Source organism: Lepidochelys kempii, chromosome 14 (assembly GCF_965140265.1).
Source record: "Lepidochelys kempii isolate rLepKem1 chromosome 14, rLepKem1.hap2, whole genome shotgun sequence".
Lineage (NCBI taxonomy): Eukaryota > Metazoa > Chordata > Testudines > Cheloniidae > Lepidochelys > Lepidochelys kempii.
The window spans coordinates 42,442,864-42,455,513 of record NC_133269.1 but is presented as its reverse complement, the minus strand read 5'-3'; the positions used below and the strand labels follow the sequence as shown (position 1 = coordinate 42,455,513).

The 12,650-nt window shown below is 50.9% G+C and overlaps 2 protein-coding genes across 6 annotated transcripts in view; one reads left to right on the top strand and one right to left on the bottom strand.

Annotated features, from left to right (window-relative positions):
• Positions 1-1,893, bottom strand: part of LOC140898357 (C-type lectin domain family 2 member B-like) — a 23,494-nt gene extending 21,601 nt beyond the window's left edge. For all 5 annotated transcript variants that reach the window (XM_073312069.1, XM_073312070.1, XM_073312071.1 and 2 more), the window contains exon 1: positions 1,751-1,893. The gene's annotated coding sequence lies outside the window, so the exon portion shown is untranslated. The remainder of the gene's footprint in view (positions 1-1,750) is intronic.
• Positions 1,232-11,492, top strand: LOC140898356 (C-type lectin domain family 2 member B-like). Its single transcript, XM_073312067.1, has 6 exons — positions 1,232-1,451; positions 3,668-3,836; positions 6,477-6,572; positions 8,475-8,662; positions 8,867-8,970; positions 9,830-11,492. Exons 2-6 carry the CDS (start codon positions 3,749-3,751, stop codon positions 9,948-9,950), a joined length of 597 nt encoding a protein of 198 aa, XP_073168168.1. The 5' UTR covers positions 1,232-1,451; positions 3,668-3,748; the 3' UTR covers positions 9,951-11,492.
• The last annotated feature ends 1,158 nt before the right edge of the window (positions 11,493-12,650 follow it).

Sequence of the window (12,650 nt, the reverse complement as noted above, 5' to 3'; positions counted from 1 at the left end):
ACGCGCTATCTCAGAGTTTTTCTCTCCCCCCCCGCCCACCACCACCACACAAACCCACTCTCCTGTTGGTAACAGCTTATCTAAAGTGATACAGTGTAAGGAGAGTGATGCATCCGACGAAGTGAGCTGTAGCTCACGAAAGCTTATGCTCAAATAAATCGGTTAGTCTCTAAGGTGCCACAAGTCCTCCTTTTCTTTTTGCGAATACAGACTAACACGGCTGTTACTCTGAACATTGTAAGGAGAGTGATCACTTTAGATAAGCTATTACCAACAGGAGAGCGGGTTGGGGGGGGGGGGAGGGAGAAAACCTGGATTTGTGCTGGAAATGGCCCACCTTGATTTTCATACACATTGTAAGGAGAGTGATCACTTTAGATAAGCTATTACCAACAGGAGAGCGGGTTGGGGGGGGGAGGGAGAAACCCTGGATTTGTGCTGGAAATGGCCCACCTTGATTTTCATACACATTGTAAGGAGAGTGATCACTTTAGATAAGCTTCAGAGGAACAGCCGTGTTAGTCTGTATTCGCAAATACAGATCTTCTACGCTTTCCACAGTATGCATCTGATGAAGTGAGCTGTAGCTCACGAAAGCTCATGCTCAAATAAATTGGTTAGTCTCTAAGGTGCCACAAGTCCTCCTTTTCTTTTTTAGATAAGCTATTACCAGCAGGAGAGCGGGTGGGGGGGGGAGGGAGAAAACCTGGATTTGTGCTGGAAATGGCCCACCTTGATTTTCATACACATTGTAAGGAGAGTGATCACTTTAGATAAGCTATTACCAGCAGGAGAGTGGGGTGGGGGGAGAGAAAACCTTTTGTAGTGATAATCACCCATTTTTTCATGGTTTGTGCGTATGAAACATGGTCTGTATTTTCCACGGCATGCACCCGATGAAGTGAGCCGTAGCTCACGAAAGCGGACGCTCAGGTAAATGGGTGAGTCTCCAAGGTGCCACAAGTCCTCCTTTCCTCTTTGCGACTACAGACTAACAGGGCTGCTCCTCTGAAACCTGTGTTAAAGAATGACCTCCCTTGTCCCCCCACCCCACCCCGGGAACCAAATCCTGCTCTGTTCACTTGGGGGGACAGAGCCAAACAAAAAGCTGTTGCGGGTGTGTACGGGTTTCGTTTTCGTTGGGGTTTTGGTTTGGTTTGGTTTGGGGGGGGGGGGTTTTTGTGGTCTTAGGGGGAACCAGGCGCCGGAAGCCACAGCAGGCATCGGCCCAGGGCTGGAGCAGCATCCCGGGCTGGGGCCAGTGCGCGGCAGGCCGGCGAGCAGGGGGGAGCCAGCCCCACACAACGCGCCCAGCCAGCGCCTGCCGGGGGGGCGGGGGGGGGGGCGCCTGAAGTTATTTTGACCCTCCAGAGACGGAGCCGCCCCTGGGTCCAGGACCAGGAGGGGGCCACCCTCGGATCCAGCCCCCGCCGCTGGCTCTGACTCGGGAGGTGAGGGGGGGGGGGGGGCGCTGCGCAGGCTGCACCCTGATGGGGGGAGCGCCACGGGGGGGGGGGCTGTGCCCAAGGGTGGCTGCGGGGGGGGGGCTCTTAACACGGGGGTGCGCGCGAGCTTTCGGGGGGCAGGGACGCCCCGTCCGCTGGGAGTGGGGGGGTGGGGCACAGCCGGGGGAGGCGGCAGGATGCTGATGGGGGGGGGGGCGGGGGCCGGGGCTCGTCCGACAACACGCAATCGGGGAGGGGGGGGGGTTGCGCAGCCGGAGACACCCCCCCCCCGGATGGATCCTCACCTCGGCCACGAAGGAAACTCTGGGTAAAATGGCGGCGGCGACACCCGAAAGTAAAAAAAACAAAACAACCAAATATGCCTCTAGTACGGCGAGCCGGAGGGGACACGCCGCGCCGCTCGCCCGCCAAGCGGAACCGCCACAGCGCATGCGCGGGGGAGAGGTCCTCTCCCCCCCCCCCCACTGCCCCTTCGAATCGGCTTGGGGGCGCCCCGTAAAGCGGGGGGGGGGATCAAGTGCGGGGGCTGCTCATGGGGGGCTCCTCATGGGGGGACTCTGAAGTGGAGGAGGTTAAAAGGGGGGACACCCCAAGGGGGAGGGGCTGCTATGGGGGGGGTCAATGGGGGAATCCTAAGTGGAGAGGGTCATTGGGGGGGCTGCTAATGGAAGAGTCTAAGCGGGGGGGGGTGTTGCTGCGAATAGGCCTCAGCGGAGGAGTCCCCCAAAACGACGTTAGCCGCGTGAGAAGCGTTCTTCTGTCGACGTAGCGTCTACGCCGCGTGTTAAACGTTGGCGTCGCTATGTCGGTCTGGGATGTTTGGGGGGGTCCCCCCCCCACGCTTCTTGTCGGCGTAGCTATGCCAATATCACTCTCCGGGCTCGACCCAGGCCCTGGTCCCCATGACAGAGTTAGGTCCGCTTCGCTGCGGCGCTCCAGGCTGTGCAAAATGTCGCGCCCCGTGCGGTGTCGTGAAGCCGACCCGAAGCTCGCTAGGTGGATGGAAGAATTCTTCTGTCGACCCAGCGGCCACCCCTGGGAGAGGTGGATTTACTACGGAGACAGAAGAGCCCCTTCCGTCGCAATAGGAAATCTCTACGCTGCACTGAGGAAGGGTCTATGCTACAGGGCTGCAGCCGCACATCTGTAGAGTTTCAACGGTAGACATTCCCCAAGGCGTAGATTGCAAACTCTTTGCGGCAGGGGCTGTCTTCTTTCTTCTGTGTTTGCACAGCGCCTAGCACAGTGGGATGCTGGTCAATGATAATACAAGGAGAAGACAGCTTGGGAGAGTCTCCCTGTTTGTGAGACACCTGTCTCCATGAGCATAGGGTGGGTGGCATGTGCCTCCCTTGTATGAGTGATGGTTAACAAGTGTAATAGAAATGTTTCAGTTTCAACTTTAATTTGTCGTGTAATTTATGTACTATAAAATCTGAAATTTTGAAGCAAAAACATTATTTCAAAATTAAAAATTGAAACAAAAACATGACCTCATCCCCAAGAATCATTTTGATCTTTTTTCCTAAACAAAATTTTGGTTCTTTTCCTAAACAAAATGGTCCTGCAGCACATTTTGATTTTGACAAATCAGTATTATCTGATGGAAAATTCTTCTGTCAGAAAGTTTTCAACCAGCTCTGATTACTTGTATAACAATAGCCTAAGAGCCTAAATCGTGGACCAGCCATCAAATAAACCAGTGCAGAGCCTTTTGTGGGCAGCTGTTTGACTTTAAAGCACCATGGGTTTAACTGAATTGTAATAATTTGTATTGTGTGATGCTGAATGTGGACAAGGCCTTTCCCTGGTAAGATAGTGGTGTAAATTGCACCAGTGCAGCAGGTTTCTTAGGGGTTTGCAAATGTAGCTACACTAGTGCAATTAACTTAGGCTTGAATAGAGACTGGGAGTGGTTGAGTCATTATACAAAGTAAAACTATTTCCCCTTGTTTATCCCCCCCCCCCCCAACTATTCCTCAGACGTTCTTGTTAACTCCTGGAAATGTGCTGGAAATGGCCCACCTTGATTATACTTCAAAAGGTTTTCTCTCCCCCAACCCCACTCTCCTGCTGGTAATAGCTCATCTTACGTGATCACTCTCCTTACAATGTATATGATAAACACCCATTTTTTCATGGTCTGTGTGTATATAAATCTCCTCACTGTATTTTCCTGACTCTTAACTCTTGGATTTCAGGTCTTCAAATGACGGCGGTTCCTCTTCTAAACACAGCTTCAGCCTGAGAGAGAGTTGAGCAGAGCCCAGTGTTCATAGACCATGCGTCTCACTCAGAGACAAGAGCCTGAGAATTCTGCTGAGGACCCTCTTAATAACAATGGGGATCAAGAGAGGGCAGGAAAACCAGGTAACCAGAGCCTCGCTGCTCGGGTACAGGGTAGAGGGAGAGACAAATGTAAGACCCATCAACACTGGAAGAATAGCCATGTTTAGACACAAATCTGAAACATGGTTGTGGCTCTTCTGTGTTATAACAAAACTCTTCTTGACAGTGGACAGGACAAACATGTTTTAGCCTAGATGTGTGGCAGGATTAGAAGAGGCTTTACGGCATGGTTAACCTGCATTTTTTCCCCCCTCTGTCCACGCTCTCCATAACACAGGAGAGACGTAACCTTGTTTAAATACTGAGGTTGCCCTTTCAAAAGAGGATGCAGCATTTGCATGTGCAGTCAGGCGTATCTGATCACCCCAAACCCCTCTCCTATGTGTTGTTACCTCATTTTGTACCTGCAACTCTATTGACAGCTGTGGGAATGTTGTGGGTTATTAAGGAGGCTCACGTACATTTCTGGGCTGGAGCATATATTGCACCTGCACATGATGATTTGGCCCTGGTGCCCTCTCCTTTCCCTCTTTACGGCCAAAGACGGAAGTGGGTGTGGTTAATCCACCCAAGGCATTGCGAGCCCAGTATTCTGCATTTGCACATACAAAAGAGGAATTTGGTTCACTTAGGGGATGTCTCTACTGCATAGGGTGCCCGGGTCTGTGTACTCGAGCATGCAAGCCTGTGCTTTTCAACTCGCCTGAGAGCATCCGTACTGCATCGGTATGCAGACCTCATACCTGCAGTATATCCTGGCAGCTGCATCCATACTGGGGATGCACTGACGCCGGTCAGACACGGTGGCTTCTGGGGGCGCGTCCCCGGGTTCCTAGTGCCCAGCTAGCTAGAGCTGTTCTAGGGCTTGGTTAGTGGCGTATTATGGGAGACCGTCTCTGTCCATCCTGCGACACGCTGGTTGATAGGCATCTTCTCTGCCTTCTCAAAGTAGGCGGAGCACGCGCTATCTCAGAGTCGTCTGTGTGGCAACGAAGGGTTAAACCCAGGACTGTATTTGAGCCAGCAGGTTGCTTCCAGCTCATGGGAGACAAGTGGGAAGATGGGAGACAGAAGGACAGGAACATGCAGACCCCAGGAATTGTGGGACAGCTTCTCAGGCTGTCTGAACACAAGCTAGGCCACGTGAACTGGGCTACATCAGCGGCAAAGTTGGCAGGGTTGGGTGCGCGCAATAGTGGAACACAGGTTCGTATCCACACCGCTGGGCGAGGCCAGCCAGCCCCGCTTGTGAGGCGTGTGTCTTTCGCTCACAAGAATCTTAGGTCTGGCTTGCAGCACTAGTCTCTTCAGAAAATTTTTGGACAAATGGTGGCATTTTTTAAACTGACACCTCCCTTGAATGCATGGCTGTCTATAGAGCAACCTAGGTGCCTTGTGTTGAAGGTGCTGTAGAGGAGGAATTTACAGGTTCATAGATTCGAAGGCCAGAAGAGATCATTGTGATCATTTAGTCTGACCGCCTGTATAGCATAGGCCTGAGAACTTCCCTGAAATAATATCTAGAGCAGATCTGTTAGAAAAACGTTCAGTCTTGAATTAAAAATGGCCAGTGATGGAGAAACCGCCATGACCCTTGGTAAATTGTTCCCATGGTTAATTACTCTCACTAGCAAAAATGTACACCTTCTTTCCAGCCTGACTTTGTCTACCGTCAACTCCCAGCCCTTGGATCGTGTTGTATCTTTCGCTGCGAGACTGAAGAGCCCGTTATTAATTATTTGTTCCCCTTGTTTACCAAGTGATCTAGATCGCTCTGAATCAGTGACCTGCCCTCTTCCTTCAGAGAGATCTGGAGCGCTTCGTAAGCTGGGGGCAAGCAAACAGTAGGTGTTTGAACACAGCACAGTGTCAGCGTGTACATCTGGGAACAAGGAGCCCAGGCCATGCTTACTGGATGGGGAAAGCTCTCCTGGGAAGCAGGGACTCTGAAAAAGATTTGGAGGTCATGGTGGATAAACAGCTGAACGTGAGCTCGCCATGCAACGCTGTGGCCAAAAGGGCTAGTACAATCCTGAGATGCAGAAACAAGGGAATCTCAAGTAGGAGATGAGAGAGGTTGTTTTCTCTCTCTATTTGGCACTGGTGTTTCTGGTCTGTTGTGTAAATGCCTTCTAATGCAGGATAGGTGTAAATCAACATCGTCTATCATACTGTAATGGCTGCAGTCCCTGTAATATGGAATGGGAACATTTTCCATCCTGTAGCAATTTCTCTGCTCATTCGGGACACTAGTACCAAATGTATACTGCTTCTCCTCCTAAGGGAGTCAAATTTCCAGCATCTTCCCCCCACCCCCCCACCACCATGGCTTGTCTCAGAGCATCCTGACTTAATGTAGGGCCACTAGGTTTGTGGTTCGACGTCTGAGAGAAAGTCTGATATCCTGGGTAGGGGGCACAGGCAGGGAAGAAACTGCAGAATGAGACACATTCCCCTCTCCTGTTAGTTGGGAGCCAGTCAGCCCTGGGATACTCGGGATCACAACGCCAGAGAGAATGGACCGGAACAATGAGCAGAAGGGAGAGAAAGCAGGAGCCATTTAACTAAATGCCCTATCTGACAGCTGACATGCTGGTATTAATAACTCTGGGTCCTCACATCCTCCTCCTCCAGGAGAACTGACAGCTTTCTCTCTTTCAGGTACTCAGCGTTGGGCCAAGCCCTGGAAACACTGTACACGTAAATTCCTCTTTATACTCTTGACCACTGCTGTCATTGCCATCGTGGTTTTGTCAGGTGAGAGTTCAGCGCTCCCTGCTCCATTCTGTTTTCCATGCGGCCCAGGAGCGGCCGCAATCCCACGGTTTTCTCTCTTCTTGCCTCAGATAGTTGAGCCATAGTGGATTTATACAAGACTCTTGCTCCAACTGCCCTTAACATGACTGCCTCATTTGCCCTTCAAACCATCTCTGTGATATGATTCACGGGCGCCAGTCCCCTCAGCCTCCCTTTTTTGCCCTGAAAGGGTTAAAATTTCAATGAGGTCTTTAGTTTTGTTACTTGGTCATCTTTTATCTGATGCGATATCCAATAAAGAGGCCTCTGAACGAGAGATGGAATGAGTTAAAACAATGGTGGGGGCCACCCATCAGGGTAATCTGATTGCGGGCCACGAGACATTTTGCTGACATTGACCGTCTTCAGGCACCGCCCCCCACAGCTCCCAGTGGCTGCAGTTCTCTGTTCCCGGCCAATGGGAGCTGTGGGGAGCGGCAGCCAGCACATTCCTGCGCCCCTTTGCCTGCAGGCGCCGCTTCTTGCAGCTCCCATTGGCCAGAAACAGAGAACCGCGGCCACTGGGAACTGCAGGGGGCGGTGCCTGCAGACAGTCAATGTCAGCAAAATGTCTCGCGGCCCGCAATCAGATTACTCCGATGGGCCGCAGGTTGCCCACCACTGAGTTAAAACCTTTCTCCGAGCCAGTCAGTGCAAAGTTTTGTGATGAGACTCTGGTGCCCTCTTGTGGCTGGACTTTATCTAGTTGTTGTTTTTTTAATAGTGCAGGCTACCTGCATGTATTAAACAATGTTAATAAGTGCAAAGTAATTCACCTTAGAAAAATCAGTCCCAATTATACATACCAAATGATGGGTCTAAATTAGCTGTTGCCACTCAAGAAAGAGATCTTGGAGTCATCTTAGCTAGTTCTCTGAAAACATCCGTTCAATGTGCAGTGACAGTCAAACAAACTAACAGAATACTAGGAACTGTTAGGAAAGAGATTAGATAATAAGACAGAAAATATCCTAAATGGCACGAAGTAAATCTGTGGTACAACCACGCCTTGAATACGGCGCTCAGTTCTGGTCACCTCAACTCAAAAAAGCTATATTCGAATTGGAAAAGGTACAGAGAATGGTGACAAAAATGATGAGGGGAAAGGAACAGCTTCCGTACGAGGAGAAATAAAAAATGACTGGGACTGTTCAACTTAGAAAATAGAAAACTAAGGGGGCGATATGAGAGGGGTCTGTAAAATCATGACTGGGGTGGAGAAAGATAATAAGGAAGTATCGTTTACCCCCTTCACAGAACACAAGAACTAGGGGTAACCTGATGAAATGAATAGGCAGCAGGTTTAAAACAAACAAAAGGCAGTATTTCTTCACACGACGCACAGTCAACTTGTGGAACTCCTTGCTAAGGGATGTTGTGCAGGCCAAAAATCTAATGGGGTTCAAAAAAGAATTAGATAAGTTCATGGAGGATAGGTTCATCAATGGCTATTAGCCAAGATGATCAGGGATGCAGCTCCGAATATCCAACTGCCGGAAGTGGGGACTGGACAACAGGGGATGGATGACTTGATTCCCTGTTCTGTTCATTCCCTCTGGGGCACCTGGCATTGGCCAATGTCTGAAGACAGGATACAGGGCTAGATGGACCATTAATCTGACCCAGTGTGGCTGATCTTGTAGTCTTCTGCTGTGACTTTCAGCCAGATGCTTTTCTTCTTAAAAATAAAATCCTTTTCTCCACTGAATCAAATATACAGATATGAGCGCTGGGCACAGGATGGGCTGCGTTAATCTCAGGGGGAAAGCTTATGTGTGACATTCTTACTGCTGCGTATAATTGCATAGGAACAGATGTGTCTCTGTCACCCTGTGTCTGTTACTTTCTCTCTTTTTCCCCCAGGGGTAGCACTGAAACTTGGTTTTGATCCTCCGGGCTCCCCTGCTGTCCCTTGTTGCCCTGCTGGCTGGGTTGGGTACCTACGGAAATGTTACTATTTCTCAGAGGCCGAAGGAAACTGGACCTACAGCCAGAGCAACTGCTCCTCCTTCGGAGCCTCCCTGGCTACGATCGACACCCTGCAGCAAAAGGTGAGACGCCTCCAGACTATAAAATGGGCCTGGAGCAGGGACCTGAACTTGGGTCTCTTCAACCACCAGGCTAGAGAGTCTGTCTCACACACTCCTGGCCCCAGCGACTGTTCAAGTGTCCTATGCAACGTGGAACAACTTCAGCAGGAGACAGGGAGGGGGACCCACCCGGAAATAACGTCTTCCTTTTTTTGTTCTACAAAGGCTTTCATGCTGCGCTATAAAGGCCTTTCCGAGCACTGGATCGGCCTGCGGAGGGAAGAAGGCGAGCCCTGGAGATGGGCGAATGGTGCAGAATTCAACAACCTGTGAGTCTTCTCTCTTTTTAAGTGTTGGGACACATGTGACTCGAATAAGCATTGAATCTGAACCAGTCTAAGATTGGTAGGAAGACTAAACCACCGATAATCTTTTTCTGGCATTAAAAAGACTGGACATGGTATTTTGGAACTCCTATTCGGTGCAGGATTGGGGGGCGCTGCGTTGTTTAATGGGGCTGGCTTTGAGGGGATCTTGGGTTTTCCGTACGTGGGCGTTTGTTTGCACTGTTGTAGCAACGTTATTGGCTGATGTCCCCTGTGTAACCGATCTGGCCCAAGAGACCTTTTAGGAGTAAGTAAATGTATTGATGTTGGTATTATGGTAGCACCCAGAGGCCCCAGCCGAGATCAGGGCCCCGTTGTGCCGGGCGCTGCCCAGACACGCAGGGAGAGACCGTCCCTGCCCCAGCCGAGATCAGGGCCCCGTTGTGCCGGGCGCTGCCCAGACACACAGCGAAAGACAGTCCCTGCCCCAAAGAGTTCACAGTCTAACTAGACAAGACAGACCAAGGGTTGGGGGCAACAGAAGGTACAATCAGATTGAATAGCGTGAATAGCTGGAAACATCCTACCTTTGGTCTGATCCCCATCTGGCCTGACGTTTTGCCTGCATTAGGGACATACCACTGCTAACCCCAGGGCTGCGTGCTCCACATGAGAGGACATCATGAAATGAACTGAGTTTGACATTCAAACACATCACAAGGGGATGCGGGGCCCAGATGCAGCGGGCAGGCAGCGTGGGGGAGAGCAGGGTAATTAAGGCCCCGTTGCTGCCTGCTTTCCTCGGCTGCGCCACGCAGAATGCTCCGCCGTGACTCACGGCCCCACGGCGCTTGTGTTGCAGGTTTGAAATCCGAGCCGACGGCCGCTGCGCCTATCTGAACGACAAGGCCGTCGGCTCCTCGTGGTGCCACACGCTGCGCAACTGGATCTGTGCCCAACGCGACGCGTACACGAAGGGCTAGGGAAAAGCCGGCGGGCCGCGGCGTTCGGTGCCCGACCTGGGTGGGACTGGCCAGGCCAGGCTTGTTGGACTTCCGATCTGCTTTTGCTGCTGCGCTATCGGCATATGTTGCAACGGGAGGAGCCACGTCACTGCTGCGGTCATCTGCAGAGTTCCAGACTCCGGGCTGCGGTTGAAGGAAGCATTTCCTTGCTGCCGAAGGGCTGCTCCAGGAGAAGAGCAATGCAGAGCTGACTCTTCGATGCTACGTTGGGTGCTGGTGGCCGGGGTGCAAACGGTGCCGCTGAGTGATTTGCTGCTGATCCCTTCTCTGAGGATATTTACATCACAGTGGCACCCGGAGGCTCCAGTCAAGGTCAGGGGCCCCATTTTGCTGGCTGCTGTCCAAACAAACTTCAGTAAGACTTGCCCAGAGAACCTCGCAGCCCCAAACAGGGGATGCCGTGGAAAAGGGATACAGCATCCGAGCAGAATGGCTGGGGCTTCCTACTGCCGCATGCTTAAATGCAGCCCTTGTCTCTGTTTATTTCTTAATGTGTTTGTATCCTACACAGCAGAGTCTGATCTCTCCTTTCTAGAGGTGATGGGTTGATTAACCTCAGTAGGAATTCGTTCCCGAAAGGGTTATCCAGTCATTTAAAAGCCTTTAGACAGATGCTTTTGAAACTCCCATCCAAGTGTCTTAGAACCTGGAGGTAATGACTTTTATTGGACCAACTTAGAATATAAGAACAGCCATACTGGGTCAGACCAAACGTCCATCTAGCCCAGGGTCCTGTTTTCCGACAGTGGCCAATGCCAGGTGCTTCAGAGGGAAAGAACAGAACAGGGCAATCATTAAGTGATCCGTCCCCTGTCACCCATTAACTTCTTTAAACTTTGCTTCCTTTTTCTTCGTGTTGTGGAGTTTCCACAGAGGCGGCAAAATTCGATATCTTCCCTTGTCGCGTGTTGTAGCTGTGTTGGGCCCAGGATAAAAGACATTCCCTCCCCCACCTTGTCTCTCTCAGAAGTTTGAGACTGAGTGACAGCGAGAGAAGGAATTTTGCCGGGGGTGTATTTGATTGACCTCTCTGAGGGAATTCTTCTGTCAAGCTACATCTACAGTCGACCGTACTACAGTGCACAGGGTGTAAAATTTTTCCCAGCCCTGAGCGATGCCGCTAGGCCGATCTGATTTGTAGGTACAAACCCAGTCTTACACCCGTTCTGCAGTGGTGTAAAGTAGCTATTTAAGGAAATGTAGGAAATCAGGGTGTTCGCAATAATGCCGAGACCAAACTGTGAAAAGGCAAGAGTCAGGGCTTAATTTCAGCATCCGTCATCCCAGCGAGCCTCCCACAAGCTGCCTATCTTGGGAGAGACTTTGGGGGACTCTCCCTATTTCGCCCTGGCTCAGTGAACCCACTAATGGGCTACAGTATTCTGTATACTTGAGAAACGCTTGTGAATAAGAATACAGGCGCTGCTTAAACCTTTGTCTGTAAATCCATGTTTGTACTCTTTTGCACTTTGTATAAATAAACAACCTCATTGCTGGGTCTGTGGTTTTGTTCTGTCTTCTTCCCTGCATTCGCTTCAGCACCTCCTCAGTGCCAGCAGGGCTGTGTCCAGGCGGAAGGAAGAAAAGGGGATTTTCCAGCAGCTGGCCAACTGATTTGGTGCGGGGAAGAGTCTGAGTTGCCTGATCAACTGCAGAAGCAGCCAGCGCCAGCCAGCCTTCCCCTCCTTACCTGGGGTGGAATCTGGAGCATGGGATGGTTCAGAGTGGCCCTTAGCAATGGACTTGGAGGTGGCTTAGGTGACAGGGCAGGGGTGGGAGGAGAAATAAACGTTAAAGATAGTGACTGTAGTAACGAGGGCTCCGTATCAAGTACATTAGATTAAAAAAAAATAGAGAGATTTAGGTTAGACCTTTAGGAAAAATTTTCTAAGTGTCAGGGTAATTAACCACTGGAATGAATTACGTAGGGAGATTGTGGAGTTTCTATCATTGGAGGTTTTTAAATAACAATTTGAACAAACACCTGTCAGGGATGGTCTAGATAATACTTAGTCCTGCCTCAGTGCAGGGGACTGGACTAGATGCTCTATCGAGGTCCCTTCCAGTCCTATTTTTCTGTGATTCTATCTCTGCTTCCATTTCCCCCTCCACCCCTACAATAATGGTGATCACTTGCCTTGTGTAAAGCACTGAGAAGGGCGCTACATGCTAAGGATGATGGTTATTGGGGTTTGTCACGGATCCACATGCCCAGTGCTTTAGAACAGTCCCTGGGAGGACTCCTTGGGTTCCAGACTCCCTTAGGGTCTCACTCGGTCACCAGGGTCAGCCCTTTGGCTTCACCACCTCCTTGGACTGAACCTCGAAGTCTCCAGCACCGCTGCTTCAAGCTGGGAGCTCCCTTCAGCAAGGCCACCTGAGATGGGCATCGGAGGGAGACTTGTACCCCCAAAAGGAGCCATGCACCCCTCCTTCAGCATCTGCCATGACTCCCAGCCAGAGTGGTAAAAGCAGGAGGGTTTATTAGCTATCTGGAACACAGTGTAGAGAGTCCTTGGTTAACATAGAGAAGAGAAAGCTGCAGCAAGGTCCATTCTGGTTGGCCCAGAGCCCCAGCCAAGTGGTATGTCCCCAGCTCCCACTCTGTCCTCTTTGGTCAAGTTCTCAGGCCAGTCCCGCCGGGCCCCTTCTCAGTCC

Coding starts and splice junctions, on each gene's coding strand:
- LOC140898356 (XM_073312067.1), top strand. CDS start 3,749: ATGCGTCTCACTCAGAGACAAGAGCCTGAGAATTCTGCTGAGGACCCT. Junction 3,837..6,476: donor AGAGAGGGCAGGAAAACCAG/GTAACCAGAGCC, acceptor TCTCTCTTTCAG/GTACTCAGCGTTGGGCCAAG. Junction 6,573..8,474: donor TGCCATCGTGGTTTTGTCAG/GTGAGAGTTCAG, acceptor TTTTTCCCCCAG/GGGTAGCACTGAAACTTGGT.